This window comes from Ursus arctos, unplaced genomic scaffold, assembly GCF_023065955.2.
Source record: "Ursus arctos isolate Adak ecotype North America unplaced genomic scaffold, UrsArc2.0 scaffold_4, whole genome shotgun sequence".
NCBI lineage: Eukaryota > Metazoa > Chordata > Mammalia > Carnivora > Ursidae > Ursus > Ursus arctos.
This window is the reverse complement of record NW_026623056.1, coordinates 94,547,183-94,563,882: the sequence shown is the minus strand read 5'-3', so window position 1 is coordinate 94,563,882 and position 16,700 is coordinate 94,547,183. Positions and strand designations below refer to the sequence as shown.

At 41.6% G+C, this 16,700-nt stretch overlaps 1 protein-coding gene across 4 annotated transcripts in view; it reads left to right on the top strand.

Annotated features, from left to right (window-relative positions):
- Positions 1–16,700, top strand: part of MCM3AP (minichromosome maintenance complex component 3 associated protein) — a 50,053-nt gene that overhangs the window by 14,311 nt on the left and 19,042 nt on the right. For all 4 annotated transcript variants that reach the window (XR_008957378.1, XM_026498822.4, XM_026499471.4 and 1 more), the window contains exons 11-17: positions 1,466–1,626; positions 2,495–2,736; positions 3,038–3,267; positions 4,434–4,534; positions 9,248–9,379; positions 9,777–9,890; positions 15,359–15,511. Coding sequence is in view for 3 of the 4 variants with exons in the window: in XM_026498822.4 (XP_026354607.1) it covers positions 1,466–1,626; positions 2,495–2,736; positions 3,038–3,267; positions 4,434–4,534; positions 9,248–9,379; positions 9,777–9,890; positions 15,359–15,511 (1,133 nt within the window). In the remaining variant the exon portion in view is untranslated. The remainder of the gene's footprint in view (positions 1–1,465; positions 1,627–2,494; positions 2,737–3,037; positions 3,268–4,433; positions 4,535–9,247; positions 9,380–9,776; positions 9,891–15,358; positions 15,512–16,700) is intronic.

Below are 16,700 nucleotides of genomic sequence, written 5' to 3'. Positions count from 1 at the left end.
CCTGCTGGTGTGGGGGTGGGGTCTTACGACCTGGTCAGCTGGTTCTGTGACTCCGGGTTGTTTTTCTTCTTTGGTCACACATCAGATCCTTTGGTAAACAGTGACTAAGCCCACAGTCATAGCCCAGGCAGAGGGTCTTCTTCAAGTTTGTTCATTGTCCTGTCTGATAATTGCCAACAGCACTGAGATTCTGGAACAAATGAAAAGATTTTTAACAATGTGCCATTTGGGGAACTCTGTATATTCAATAAATAAAACCCATAGTTAATATTTTCAGAATGATTTTATAATGTTATTAGAATGTTGGCCATTTGTGCCTGTTTTAATAACTTGAAACAAAAAAGACATCTAAGTGCTTTAGAGAAACAAAGTGTTTGACATGGTCTGTCCCATAGGCTCCCTTGCTCAGCTCCACCTGCTGTGATGCTTCCTATCCCTCCAACCCCAGCACACTCCTGCCTCAGGGCCTTTGAACTTGCTGTTCTCACTGCTGTTCTTTCTCCTCACAGAGCCATATGGTGCTCACTTTCTTCAGGTCTTGGCTTGGCTGCCAGCTTCTCAGCAGAGCCCACCCTGCCTGCCTGCCCTCCTCCTCTGCCTTCCTCTGTTGCACTGTCACCATTAAATGTACTGTGTATTTCACAGGTTCATTTTGTTCATTGTTGGTCTCTCCCTAACACATCTGTTCCGGGGGCAGGGATTTTGCTTTATTTTTGTGTGCTTGGCTTTAACAATGCCAGGCGAGAAATAAATACTCGATAAATACTGTTAGAGTTAAAGAACACTGCAAGAGGAAAAAAGGAAGCAAGGGGTCACTCAGAGTCCTAGCATCCACATGCAATTTTTGTTAACATTTTCCTATCTTTTTTTTAAACACTTGTTATGAATTTCATGCCATTTATGCATTTTTCCATGGCATTCTATCATCTCTGATAATTTTTAGTGCCACAGAGCTTTTTGTCAAATGGATGGCGCACATTTGACCTTCCATATGCCCTGCTGATGGATGATTTGTCTTCTAGGGCTTCTTTTGTGTGTGTGTGTGTGTGTGTGTGTTTAAGAATTTATTTGTCAGAGAGCGTGGGCACACAAGCTGGTGAAGTGGCAGGCAGAGGGAGAAGCAGGCTCTCCGCTGAGCAGGGAGCCTGATGCAGGGCTCAATCCCAGGACCCTGGGATCATGACCTGAGCTGAAGGCAGACACTTAATCAACGAGCCACCCAGGCGCCCCAAGGGTTTCCTTCATAGCCTAACCGTTCCTGTGTATGAGACTGACTGTTTCACATGCATTTCTGAGCTTCTTCTGCTGAGCAAATGCCCTGATAATTGCTAAGCCTGGGCCTCTTGTACCAGATTGCTTTCCAGAGGGACTGAGCTATAGCAGGACCCTGTCCCCCATGGTGGCATTTTGTGGTCATGGGATGACTGCCTCCTTAACACTGCAGTGATTTGGCTTCTCTCTTCAGATCCGCAGGGACGCTCTCCGAGCGCTCAACATCGCGTACACTGTGAGCACGCAGCGCTCCACTGTCTTTCCCCTGGATGGCGTGGTGCGCATGCTGCTGTTCAGAGACTGTGAAGAGGCCACAGACTTCCTGAACTACTATGGTCTCACTGTCTCTGATGGGTAAGAGCAGAGGGTAACTGTGGGACCTCTCTCTCTCTCTTTTTTTTTCCTCTTTTAATTCTGATAAAGGGCTGGGAAGTGCCAGCTACATGCCAGGCCCCAGAGAGGGCCCATTCCACATGCTGCCTCCCTGGGGTGCAGGTGAACACAGCGAGGCTCAGAATGGCTGGGGAGCATCCGCAGATCAGACACTGCTTGTTAGTGGTTTGGCATTCAGACTCCTTCATTTGCAATTCCAAAATCAGTGCTTTTCACAAGTTACTGGAGAAACTAAAGGTAAAGGTAGGGTCTTCCTTACTCTTTCTCTTGAAGATGACTTCTGCTGGCCAGTGACTATCACTGTCCACCTGTGATGGCCCAGACAGGCACTGATGGGCCAGGCCAGGGGCTTCTCTGCTGCTTGGAGTCAATGTTTTGAGAACCTGATGAAACTCGTGGACCCTCTCCCAGTAAATGGCACCATAATGTGCAGCATGTCTTGTTCCAAGTTGCTGTTTTTCCAACCGTTCCCTCCTCTTAACTCCTCATTGCCAGCCCCTTCCTGTCTGCGTCCTGCAGGCCTGTCCTCATAGAAACATGTGGCTCTGGAATAAGACAGGAGCATGCACGTGTGTATTGTTCCACGTATGGCTGTGTACAAGTAGGCCAGGAGGCTCCCAAGTCACAAGGAAATGTCCAGGCTGGCGGCTGTGGGTACTGTGGGCCGGGACACTAGATCAGCCTTTACTGCCTTCCTCTTCATTTACATATGGTTGTGGGGTGACCCAGTGATGGGGACAGGGCTTCCAGCATCGCTGCTGGGCACCAAGATGGTGAAGGTTGGCTTCTCACCTATGTAACGCTTCTCCGGGTTCTCTCTTCTGGGTAGCTGTGTCGAGCTGAACCGGTCCTCATTCCTGGAACCAGAGGGGCTATCCAAGGCCAGGAAGTCAGTGTTTATTACCAGGAAGCTGACTGTATCAGTTGGGGAGATTGTGAATGGAGGGCCATTGCCCCCCATCCCTCGTCATACCCCCGTGTGCAGCTTCAACTCCCAGAACAAGTACATTGGGGAGAGCCTGGCTGCAGAGCTGCCTGTGGGCACCCAGAGACCCAGCTTGGACACAGTAGGTGAGAAGCTGCTGTTGCATGAGGGAACTAGTGTTGCCCCTCCAGGAAGCCTCTCTGGAGGTAGGAGCACCTGTTTTATTTTGTGGGTGAGGGTGGAGTGGGTGGGTATTGGCTCAGTGCTCAGATATTTCTCCCCTCTCAAGAGTGGCCTGAATGGCTCCCTGATGTCACGGTGCTTGGTTCCCATGGGTGAAACACACACTGTCCCCTCTGACGTTGATCAGGAGGGTGGCCAGCCCTTAGGGTCACTGTGGGTGTCCGGGGGTTGTCTAAGTGCCCTCACTTGCCTGTTCCCTTCCAGGTGAGGGGAAAGGAGAGGCATGTGGGGCAGAGGCAGATGTATCGCCGCCCGCTCTCCTCCAGCAGCCTCTTCCCACCCCTGCGCCCACACCAGCTTCTCTGCCTCACCTCCCGGCACCGACCCCGAGCACAGCACCTACCCTCTTCCAGCCCCCTGTGCAGCCCCCCATGCAGCCCCCTGTGCAGTGTGAGTTGCTTCCTCCAAGGCCTGCACCTTCGTACTCTGATGCGGTAAGGAATCTTCTAGATTAGGGCTCTGAGGAGCCCGTTGTGCAAGTGTCACCAGTAGTGTCTGATATCCAGTCTTACTGTTGTCTGTAGATCGAATCCACAGAGGTGGCTGCACGTGTGGCTCTTAAACGTTCTGAGTGCCAGCTGGGGCGGGTCTCAGGACCCTGGCCTTGGAGGCTTAAGCCTTTGTCTATCTGACAGGATGCCTGGGGCTCTGAGCTTAGGGCTGCGTGAGGCCCCCTACCTTGTTGCCTGTGTCTGTTAGGGCTGCAGCTCAGGCTTTGGAAAGGCGTGGAGGGGTTTTTGTGGATATAACGTGAGGGCTGATGGAAGTACTGCCTTGCACCGAGGGCTCTGCAGACATGTGGGTCTCTGGACCACCCTCTGCCCTATGGAGTGGGCTTTGTTGTCTGGTCTCCCACGAGGGGTCCAGGGAGAGGCTCTGCCTGCAGTCACTCAGCTGCAGGTGGCAGAGCCGGGCTGACCCCCTGCCCCGGGCTCAGTGCAGAGCCGCCGTCTTCATCACAGTTGTCAGAGCAGCACTTCATTGCTTCCTGTCCCAGCGGCATCTTGCACCCCTGACCTATCTGCTCTGAGTGATGTTCAACACCGCTCACTTGAGAGAGCCAGTGGACGTGTTGACTAGCAACGTGTGGGGCCCCGGGCGGCACTGTGTGCCTGCTGATGGGGTTGAACAGGGCCTGTCGACCACATAGGTTGTGGGATCGGGCTCGCCACCCTGTTGCTTGGGCTGGTGCTGGGGCAATAAGGAGGCCTGAGGGGACCCTGAAGAATGGTTGGAGAAGCAGACCGTGTTTGATGTGGTGTGGGGGGCAGTGTGGGAGGGTGTCGAGCGGGCAGCAGCCTTGCCCTGTCCTCTCCAGAAGGCTTCTCTCCATTCATGAGCAGGAAACCTTTCCAGAAGCAGCATAGCCAATTCCCACATGAGGATTGTCAGATGCCCTCAGACAAGTGTCCACTGATGAGGTTGTGAAGGGACGTGTTTGCCCTGGGGCGGGGGGTGCTTCATGAGACCATCTCCAGTTCTGCGAAGGTTTTCAGTACCCTTAGGCCGTAGGGCTAGACTGTTTGGTTTTAAGCTCAGTCTGGATCGAGGCAGTGTTTTTCACTGCCAGCACTCTGACCCCCATCTGTTGTCTCCTTAGGACCTGGCTCAAGTAGTGGATGAGCTCATCCAGGAGGTTCTTCAGAGGGACTGTGAGGAGGTTGGCGCCGCTGGAGCGGCCTTTGCAACCACAGCTCTGGGGTAAGTGCGGTGCCCCACCTGCTCTGAAGCTGTCTGCTTGCTGGGGCCGTTCCCCATCCCTGCGCATTTCTTATAGAGTTATAGAGCTGCTCTCAGTCTTGGACAGGAGGTTGCAGCTGCCCATTTGTACAGGCTTAACTGTTGGTCCTGTCCTCTGGGTGGGTATGATTGCTTGTATTCCTGACCTCCTCTTTGTCATTGGCATGCAGTTTCTGTTTGTGTGTGCTTCCTGAACAATGTTAGGTTATTAAAGTTGTAAATTAAAAACCTGTTTTTCCTTAAACTCTCCTTAAACTTAAACATGCCTTTAAAATCTAGTAAAGTAAAAGAATTTGTTTATTCTCTATTAAAAATTAAAAACACTTTATGTGATCTTGGATTAAATTTTACTTTATAAATTTAACAGATTAAATCCCTTTAAACGTCTTATATGATTTGCAGTTTATACCATGGTGAAATTTCTTTAGAGATGTCAAACTACAGTTATAAATTTCATATATCTGATTCTATCTAATACTTTAAATTTCTAGTCTTAATAAATTTAATAATCAAAATCTTTCTAAGACTTAAACAACTTATTTAAAGTTAATTAAATCTAATTGATTTAGTAAATCAGATTATTTTAAGGATTTCAAATGTTTTTAAAAACCCTATTACACATGAAACCACACAATGATTAAAAAGTATCATTTCACCTGTATAAATGTAGATGACTCAAAAGGATTAATCTTATTGATAGGTTTGATTCATTTTCTTATACTGGAGTCAGATACTTTCTGTTTGAACTAAAAATAAATACGATTTCCATTGGCTTTATTATATTGTGATAAAATGTGCATATCAAAATTAACCACCTTAGCCATTTTAACCATACAATTCAGTGTCGTTAAGTACATTAACAATGTTGTGTATCCATCTCCATTATTTCTGGAACTTTTTCATCACCCCAAACAAACTATACACAGTAAACAATAATATCCCATTCTCCTCTTTCCCCAGCTCCTGGTAACCTCTATTCTACTTTCTGTCTTTATGAGTTTGCCTCTTAGATACCTCACATGAGTGACATCATAACAGTATTTGTCCTTTTTTGTCTGGGTTTTTTTAGACACAAAAATGTCTTCTAAGTTCATCTGTCAGTTTTAGCTTATTTTAGCATTTCATTCCTGTTTATGGCTGAATAACACTCCATTAAAATATGCAGTTGACCCTTGACCAGCGTGGGCGGTTAGGGGTGCTGACCCCCTGTGCAGTTGAAAATCCAAGTATAACTTTTGACTCCCTAAAATCTTAACTAATGATAACCTGTTGACTGGAAGCCTTACTGATAGCAATTAATAGTCGATTAACACATATCGTGTATGTTATACGTACCATATACTGCATTCTTACAGTAAAGTAAGTTAGAGGGAAGGAAAACAAATCACAAGAGAAAGTACACTTAATGGTATTGTATGTGTGAGTGGACCTGTGCAGTTATAACCCGTGTTGTTCAGGGGTGAACTGTATAAACACATATGCACGTGTATATACACCACATTGTTTATTCATCTGTTGATGGACACTTGGGGTTGTTTCCACCTTTTGACTATTGTGAATAAGGCTGTTGTGAACATTGATGTATAAATAACTATTTGAATCCCTACTTTCAGTTCTTATGGGCGTATGCCTAGGAGTGGAATTACTAGATCATATGATCTTTTTTAAATTTTTTGAAAAACTGCCAAACTGTTTTCCACAGTGACTGCACCGTTTTATATTCCCACCAGCAATGCACAAGGTTCCCTTTTCTCTACATCTTGCCAATACCTAGTATCATCTTTAAAAAAAATTTTTTTTTAAAGATTTTATTTATTTATTTGACACAGAGAGCGAGTGAGCGCACAAGCAGGGGGAGCAGCAGGCAGAGGGAGAGGGAGAAGCAGGCTCCCTGCTGAGCAGGGAACCTGATGTGGGGCTGGATCCCAGGACCCTGGGATCATGACCTGAGCCGAAGGCAGATGCTTAACCAACTGAGCCACCCAGGTGCCCTAATTTTTTTTTTTTAGTAGTCATCATAATGGGTACACAGTGGTATCTTGTTGTAGTTTTGGTTTCCTTTACCCTAATGACTAATGATGTTAAGCCTGTTTTCATGGGCTTATTTGCCTTTTGTATATTTTCTTTGGAGAAATCTATATTCAAGTCCTTTGCCCATTTTTGAATTGTTTTTTGTTGTTGAGTTTGTAGGAGTTCGTTTATTTTCTGGGTATTAATCCCTTTTCAGATACATGATTTGCAAACATTTTTTCCCGTTCTTTTTGGGAATGTCTTTTCTGTTTGAATTGTCTTTTCACTCTCTTGTCAAGTGTCCTTAGATGCACAAAAGCCTTAAATTTTATGTAGTCCATTTTATCGAATTGTTCTTTTGTTGCCTGTACTTTTGGTTTCATATTCCAATGTTATGAATATTTTCCTGTGTTTTCTTCTGAGAAAATTATAGTTTTAACTCTTAAGTTTAGGTCTTTGACCCATGTTGGTTTTATTTTCATATATTGTGTAAGATAAAAATCCAACACCATTCTTTTGTACATATTCTTTGTATTTCGAAATGACTGTCTTTTCCTCTTTAAATGGTCTTGGCACCCTTGTTGGAAATCAACTGGTCACATATGTGAAGATTTCTTTCTGGATTCTCTTTTCTGCTCTGTTGGTCCATATGTCTGTTTTTATGCCAGTACCACATAGTTTTGATATAGTTTTGTAGTAAGTTGTAGTAAGTTTTGAAATCACAAGGCACGAGTCCTTCAACTTTGTTTCTCTTTTTCAAGATCATTCCACTATTTGGTGTCCCTTGAAATTCCATATGAATTTTAAATGAGTTCTTCTTTCTTTTTCTTTTTTCTTTTTCTTTTTCCTTTTTCTTTGTTTGAGAGTGAGCGAGCAGAGGTGGGGGGGCAGAGGGAGGGAGAGAGAGAATCTTAAGCAGGCTCCATGCCCAGCACAGAGACTGACCTGGGGCTGGCTCTCATGACCCTGAGGTCATGATCTGAGCCGAAATCAAGAGTCGGATGCTTAACTGACCGAGCCAGCCAGGCGCCCCTGGGATGAGTTTTTCTATTTCTGTAAAAATGCTTCTGGGATTTTGATAGTGATTGCATTGACTCTGTAGATTGCTTTGGGTAGTATTGGCATCTTAACATTAAGTCTTCCAGTCTAGGGGTGCCTGGCTGGCTCAGTTGGTAGAGCATGTGACTCCAGATCTTGGGGTTGTGAATTTGAGCCCCATGTTGGGCTTAGATTACTTAAAAAAACAAGTTTTCTAGTCTGTCCACATGGGCTGTCTTCCCATTTGTTTAGGTCATCTTTAATTTCTTTCCGCAACACTTTCTGCTTTTCATTGTACAGGTCTTTCTTCTTGGTTAAATTTATTACTAATTGCTTTATTCTTTTCAGTGCTATTTTAAATCAAATTGCTTACTTAATTTCACTTTTAGAATGTTCATTGCTAGCCTATAGAAATATGATTGATTTTTTAAGAAAGATTTTTATTTATTCATTTGAGAGAGAGCGCATGCGGGGGGAGGGGCAGGGGGAGAAACAGACACCCCACTGAGCAGGTAGCCTGACACGGGGCTCCATCCCAGGACCCCGAGATCATGACCTGAGCCGAAGGCAGATGTCCAACCAACTGAGCCACCCAGGAACCCCTGATTTTTTTTTTATCCTTATATTCCAATCTTGCTAAACTTGTTTGTTAGTTGTAATAGGTTTTGAGTGGATTTCTTAGGATTTTCTATATACAAGATCATGTCCTCAATGAGTAGATAATAGTTTTTTTCTTCCTTTGTAATTTAGATGTTTTTTATTTTTCTATAACTTCCAATATAGTATTGAGTAAAAGCAGCAAATAGGGCATCCTTGTCTTGTTCTTGGTCTTAGAGGAAAAACTTTCAGTCTTTCACATCTGAATATGATGTTAGCTGTGGTTGTTTCATATATAGACTGTATCATGTTGAGGAAATGCCTTTCTATTTCTAGTTTTTTGAGTCCTTTTATCATGAAAGGGGGCTAAATTTTGTCAGATGCTCTTTCTGCATCAATTGGGATGATCATGTGATTTTTTTCCCTTCAGTTTATTAATACGTTTGTATTCCATTGTTTTTCATTTGTTGAACTATCCTTGCATTCTAGGAGTAAATCCCACTTGGTAATTTTATATAATTGTTTAAATATATTATTGAATTTTGGTTTATTGGTATTTTGTTGAGGATTTTGATATCAGTACCCTTAAGGGATAGTGTCTGTGGTTTTCTTATAGTGTCTTTGTCTGGTTTTGGTATCAGTGTATCAGTTCAGGGCAATGCTGGCTTCACAGAAGTGTTAGAAAGTGTTTCTTCCTCTTCAGATTTTTAGAAGAGTTTGAGAAGGGTTGGTGTTAGTTTTTCCTTAAGTGTTTGATATAATTTGTCAGTGAAGCCATCTGGTTCTGGACTTTTCTTTGTTGGGAGGGGTTTTTTAATACTGAGTTAATCTCATAAATTATAGGTCTATTCAGATTTTCTATTTCTACACGAGTCAGTTTTGATAGATGGTGTGTTTTAGACATGAGCTTAATTTTTATGCTAAAAGCCAAATATATATTTTTTCCTAGCCAATATTTGAAGTTTAGTTAGGCGGCTTGCTTGGCTTTTATTTATTTATTTAGAATGATACCTACTTTTCTCTGCCTAGTGTTTCCAATGCTGCTATGGAGGAGCTATTAACAGCTGCAACCACGGGCATTTTGAGGCACATTGCAGCTGAAGAAGTGTCTAAGGAAAGGGAGCGAAAGGAGGAGGAGAGGCGGCTGGCTGAAGAGGAGAGGTGAGTGTGTCTTGTTCCTGCAGTGCACGTGAGGTCAGAGTGTGTGAGCGCAGGACAGAACCTGCCCTGGCCTGGGATGCTCTTACTGTTGTCCACTGCACTGGCATCAGAGCCACGGTTCACCTAGTGCCCTCATATACTGCAGCCCAGGTAATGGATGGGGGTCCGAGGCCATACCCACCTTGTGAGCAGCAGCCTTCCCCCACAGCTGGAGTTGGGGGCAAGGGTGGTGGTCAGGGGAGCTGGAGTGTGTGTGGCTTGTCTGGTGATTTCAGAAGGGTGGCCTTGCCGGGTTAGGCAGCACAACTCAAATCCCAACTTTCGAGGTTGGAGAGGGTGCTGACACTTATTTTTATTCTTAAATATTACCCTTGTGCTTTTTTTTTCTTTTACCCAGGTTGAAACAAGAGAGAGAACTGGCGTTAACTCAGCTGAGCCAGGGCCTGGCTACGGAGCTGACAGAACTTGTCGTGACAGAATGCGTGAGGGAAACCTGCTCCCAAGAGTTGAAGTAAATGAAGTGCTGGTATCTTGTAGTTCAAGAGTGTGGGCTGGTAGGAGAGAAGGGGGTTACTGAGGCACTGTGGCCAGGCTGGGACAGTTGAGGCTCGCTGTGTTTCACTTTGATAAGGAATAGCTTTTGGATAGCCAAACAGGAAAATGCCGTCCCTGTTCTTGAGTGTGTGTTGTCTCCAGAGAGGGCCTCACTTACACTCGACCTCGTTGTGGATCGTGCACTGGTTGTGGGGAAGTGTCTGTTAGCAAAATGATGCATTGGTAGTCTTCTGCACATCGAGGAATTTACTGTTAGTTTTTCTCAAGTAGAAGATCCTTTCTCTTGTTTCATATGTCAAAAGATTTCTTTGAGGTATCTCATTTAAGAATTTTATTAACTTCTTTTTATTTAAATTGAAGTATAATTAGCATGCAATGTTATATTAGTTTCAGGTGTACAACATATTGATTTGAAAGTTCTATAAATTTTTCATTGTTCACCATGATAAGTGTAGTCACCACCTGTCACCATACAACATTATTACAGTATTTATTATTCACTCTATTCCCTATGCTGTACTTTTCATCTCTGTGACTTACTTATTTTTGACTGGAAGTTTGTACATCTTAATCCTCTTCATCTATTTCACTCATTCCCCCCCCCACCCCCCCTCTGGCAACCACCAGCTCTCTGTATTTAAGAATCTATTTTTGTTTATTCCTTTGTTCTGTTTGTTTAGATTCTACATACAATTGAAATCATATGGTATTTGTCTTTTTCTGTCCTTTTTCACTTAGCACATTATTCTCTATGTCCATCCGTGTTGTTGCAAATGGCAAGATCTCATTCTTGTTTGATGGCTGAGTCGTATTCCATTACACACACACACACACACACACACACACACCATATTTTTATTTATTACTGTATCTGTGGATAGTTAAGTTGGTTCCTTATCTTGGCTATATTATAAATAATGCTGTTATAATCATAGGGGTGCGTATATCTTTTCAAATTAGTTTTCAATTTCTTTGAATAAATACCCAGTAGTGGAATTACTGAATCATATGGTATTTTAAGTTTTAATTTTTTGAGGAGCCTCCATACTATTACCCACAACGGTTGTACAAATTTACGTTCCCACCAATAGTAGACAAGAGTTTCCTTTTCTCCACATCCTGGACAACTTTATTATTTCTTATCTCTTTGATTCTAGCCATTCTGACTGAGGTGATATCTCATTACGGTTTTGATTCACATTTCCTTGATGATTAGTGATGTTGAACATCTTTTCATGCGTCTGTTGGCCTTATATATGTCTTTGGAAGATGTCTGTTCAGGTCCTCTGCCTGTGTTTAATCAGTTGTTGTTTTTGGTTTGTTGTTGTTGTTGTTTTTGGTGTTGAGTTGTGTAAGTTTTTTTAATATATTTTGGATATTAACCCTATATTGGATATATCATTTACAGGTATCTTCTGCTTTTCACTGGGTTGCCTTATTGTTTTGCTGATGGTTTCCTTCACTGTGCAAAAGCTTTTTATTTTGGTTATAATCTTAGTAGTTTATTTTTGCTTTTGTTTCTTTTGCCTGAGGAGACGTATCCATAAATATGTTGCTAAGGCTGATGTCCGAGAGTTACTGCCTATGTTTTCTTTTAGGAGTGTTAAGGTTTCAGGTCTCACACTGAGGTCTTTAATCCATTTTGAGTTTCTTTTTGTGTGTGGTGTGAGAAAGTGATACAGTTTCATTCTCATACATGTAGCTATCCAGTTTTCTCTACACCATTTGTTGAAAACTGTCTTTTCCCCATTGTATATTCCTTCCTCCTTTGTTTATAGACAATTGACCAGACAGGTATGGGCCCTCTATCCTATTACATTAATCTCTGCGTCTCTTTCTATGCCAGTACCATACTATTTTGATTATTATAGGTTTGTAGCGTATTATGAAATTTGGGATTGTGATACTTACACCTTTGTTATTCTTTCTCAAAATTGCTTTGACTCTTCAAGGTCTTCGTGGTTCCATACAAATTTTAGGATTATCTGTGAAAAATGCTGTTGGTATTTTGATAGGAATTGCATTGAACCTGTAGATTGCTTTGGGTAGTATGGACATTTTAACAGTGTTAATTCTTCCAACCCATGAGCATGAAATACCTTTCCGTTTGTGTCATCTTCAGTTTCTTTAATCAGTGTTTTATTGTTTTCAGAGTATAGGTCTTTTACCTCCTTGGTTAAATTTATTCCTAGGTATTTTATTCTTTTTGGAGCAACTGTAAATGGGATTGTTTTCTTAATTTCTCCTTCTGCTACTTTGTTATTAGTATATAGAAATGTGGCAGATTTCTGTGTATTAATTTTGTATCCTGAAACTTTATCAGTTCTGATAGTTTTTGGTGGAGTCTTTAGGGTTTTCTATATATAGTATCACATCATCTGAAAATAGTGACAGTTTTACTTCTTTTTTACCAATACGGATGTCTTTATTTCTTTTTCTTACCTCGTTGTGGCCGGGACTTCTAGGACTGTGTTGAAAAAAATGGTGAGAATGGCACCCTTGACTTGCTATTGATCTTAGAGGAAAAGCTCTCAGTTTTTCACCATCGAATATGATGTTTGCTGTGAGTTTTTCATATTACGGCCTTTATTATGTTGAATGTGTTTCCTCTAAACATACTTTGTTGAGGGTTTTTATCATGAATGGGTGCTGTATTTTGTCAAATGCTTTTTCTGCATCTGTTGACATGATCATAGGGTTTTTATCCTTTCTCTCGTTAATGTGGCGTGTCATATTGATTTGCAAATATTGAACCACCTTTGCATCCCTGGAATAAATCCCACTCAATCGTGGTGAATTATTTTTTTAATGTATGGTTGAATTCAGTCTGCTAATATTTTATTGAGGATTTTTGCGTCTGTGTTCATCAGGGAAATTGGCCTGTAGTTTTCTTTTTTGTAGTGTCTTTGTTTTTGTATCAGGATGATGCTGGCTTTGTAGAATGAATATTTTTACGTTTATAGACTGTTTTCCTTTCTGTACCAAGAGTACCAGCTCTTGGTTTTACTGATCTTTTCTATTTTATGTTTACTCTCAGTTTCATTTATTTCTGCTCTAATCTTTATTACTTCGTTCCTTCTACAAGCTTTGGGTTTTGTTTGTTCTTTTTCCCCCTAGTTCCTTTAGGTGTAAGATTAGGTTGTTTATTTGAGATTTTTCTTATTTCTTGAGGTAGGCCTGTATCATTATAAACTTCCCTCTTTGAACAGCTGCATCCCAAAGATTTTGGACTGTTGTGTTTTCATTTTCATTTGTCTCCATGTACTTTTTAAACTTCTTTTTTAATTTCTTTCTTGACCCATTTATTGTTTAGTAGGCTATTGCTTAGCCCCCATTTGTTTGTATTCTTTCCATATTTTTTCTTGTTATTGATTTTTAGTTTCATACTGTTGTGTTTGGAAGAGATGCTTTATATGATTTCAGTCTTCTTAAATTTATTGAGACTTGTTCTGTGGCCTAACAAGTGATCTATCCTGGAGAATGTTCAATGTGCACTTAAAGAATGTGTACTCTGCTGTTTTTGGTTGGAATGTTCCATGTATATCTGTTAGGTCTAACTGGTCTCATGTGTTGTTCAAAGTCACTGATTCCTCATTGATTTTCTGTCTGATCTATCCATGGATGCAAATATGATTTTAAAGTCTTCTATCATTACTGTATTACTGTGAGTTTCTCCTTTTATGTCTGTTAATATTTGCTTTATGAATTTAGGTGCTCCCATGTTGGGTATATAGATATTTTACAATTGTTATGTCCTCTTTTTGGATTGTTCCTTTTATCGTTATGTAGTGCAGTTTTTTGTCTCTTGCTATCGCCTTTGTTTTAAAGTCTACTTTGTTTGAAGTATTGCTACCTTGGCTTTTTTTTTTTTTTTTACTTCTATTTTCATGGTGTATGTTTTCCATCCCTTCACTTTCAGTCGATGTGTCTTTAGGTCTGAAGTGAGTCTCTTGGAGGCAGCATGTAGATGGATCTTGTTTTTTAATCCATCCAGTCACCCTATGTCTTTTGATTAGAGCATATATATGTAAAGTAATTATTGATAGGTAGGTATGTGCTTATTGCCATGTTAATTGCTGTCTGTTTTTTTAATAGTTCTTCTCTGTTCCTTTCTTCTCTTCTCTCGTGGTTTGATGGCTTTCATTAATGATATACTTGGATTCCTTTCTCTTTATTTCTTGTGTATCTATTACAGGTTTTTTGTTTTTAAAGATTTTATTATTTATTTGACAGAGAAAGAGAGAGAGAGAGGGAGAGAGCGCACAAGCAGGGGGAATGGCAGGGAGAGGGAGAAGCAGGCTCCCCGCTGAGCAAGGAGCCTGATGTGAGGCTCGATTCCAGGACCATATATAACATTTTATGTGTATGGTAATCTGTATTAATGTGTATTGTGTGTATAATGTGTATTAATGTGTATTGATGGTCGCTTAAGAACTTTATTAATTTTACCTCCAAGCTTCAGGGTGGAAAGAAGTTCAGTGTGCAGGGAAATCTGTCTCTGTGCTTAAGCTCCCCTGAGGTAGCCTTGAAAGTGATGAACTATATTAGTACAGAGCACAGATTCCAGTGCAGATGGAGGACATAGCCAGGAGGCTGAAGTGTTTTGTTTAAATAATGTTTCTTTCCATCTTTAATAAATGGGAGTCTATTTCCCTGCTTACCATAAGCATGAGATCTCATAAGTGATGGATTGATATCTGTTCTTAATCCCAGGAAGGAGTGTTAGGAAATATGTAAGAGCTAGGACTTGCGATATAGTTTCTCACAGTCCCAGGAGACCTGGGCTTCAGTTCAGCCCCAGGGCTATCTCCACCTGCCACAGAGGATGGCTACTGGAAACAGGTCTTGCTTGTTTAAGCTACTTTGATTTTGTAAGTACATGTATTTGATAACATTTTCTGTGCTCCCTTGGTTGACAGAATTTTGTCATAAAAATCTTTTAGATATTGGTTTATCTGAGGGCCACTGCCGTGTAAAACATGGGCTGGCAGTCTTGGCTGTCGGCTCTCATGTACTTGAGACATTTCTAATTGGAAACATCAGATACTGCTGATGCGAAGGTGTTGTAGTTGTCTTACTGGTCATTTAAAAATTAAAATTTGTAACTATTTTCTTAAGATAAAGGTTTATTTATTAACTATTTGCAAGGGCTCTGTTGGACCTATGATCTAGTACCCTGTACCTCTTTTGTTCTTTTTTCCTCTATCTTTTCAGGTGTCTTACATTAAGTAAGATGAAAATCTTAAAAGCTTCTGTTTTTTATAAGATTTTATTTATTTGACAGAGAGTGAGAGCTTCTCTTGTGGAAGAGACATAATTACATTTCAGTAGTTAGAAATTGGGTCTTGCCATTTTTTAGGGCAAGCCCTCAATGTCTGTGGGCCCTGGGTGCAGTGTCCCCATCCTGATTGCCCTCTTCTGTAGGAGTGCAGTGGAGACAGACCAGAGGGTCCGCATGGCCCGTTGCTGTGAGGATGTCTGTGCCCACCTGGTGGACTTGTTTCTCGGGGAGGAAATTTTCCAGACTGCAAAGGAGACCCTCCAGGAGCTTCAGTGCTTCTGCAAGTATCTCCAGCGGTGAGTCCTGTGTCCCTGCAGATGAAATGGACGCACATGGGGAGAGCCTTTGACAAGATTATACTTTCAGAAATAGTCAGTTATATACACACGTGAAACATGTTCCTTCCTAAAGGGTAGATGCTAAGGGGATAAGTAAGGAATTAGGTTGGGAGCTTCTGTATTTCGACAAATATTTATGTTGCTTTCTGTCATTTACCCACTGCTCTTGACACAGAGAGATGGCTATGAATAAGCCAAACAAATTCTAGCTGTATGCACCCATGTGGATGAATTTCTAAACCATAATTTATAGTGAAAAAAGGAATTCTTAGGGAAATGTGTACAACATACAGTGTATATTCAAATATAGATTTGTTTATAGTAGTATAAACCTAAAAAAAAAGGAAAATGACTAACATAAACTTAGCATAGTGGTTACCTGTGGGAGTGAGAGGGTGTGTGATTGAGCAGGGCCCAGTGCTGGTCATGGCCACTGCTTCTTAATTGGATGGAAGTCTGTGGCTGTTTTATTTATCATTAATCTTTAAACTGGGCATGTACTATGTATGTTGTATGGTGATTCATTTCATAATTTCATTTAAAATAAGTCACAGTGTACCTTGAAGTTTCAACCACATAAGAGGGAATAGAGGGAGAAATGAGTGTCTTCCACAAGAGACCCCATTTTCCTCCTCAGAAGCAGCTGCTGAGTACCCATCCAGAAGTCTTCTGCCCTTTTTTGTGGTTGTTAGGACAGATGACAGCATGTTCTCTACTCTGTGCTAACCTTTCTTTACGCCATGTGAGGTCAGGTGAAGGCCTAACCACAACAACATATTGGACTCTTCCAGGTGTCGGTGGTACCATAAATGACCTACCTGGTTCTCAGCTGATGGACTTTCATGTGGCTTTTCTTTTTAGGTGTGACAAAGAGTGCTGCAGTGACTGTCCTTGTACAAACATTTCATACAGATGCACACATACCTGGAGATAAATTCCGATCAGTGGTATTTGCTGGGGCAAAGTATACATGTATCTTACATTTGTATCCATATTGCCAAACTGGCTTCCAAAGATTGTTCAGCTTTAGTGCTTAATTTTAATTTATCACTTTTGTTGTTCACCACCACTCATCTGCTATCATGCCTTTCTTGTGCCTGAGTATTAATTTTAATTCTGATTCATTTCTCAGTTTGAGGACTATTGC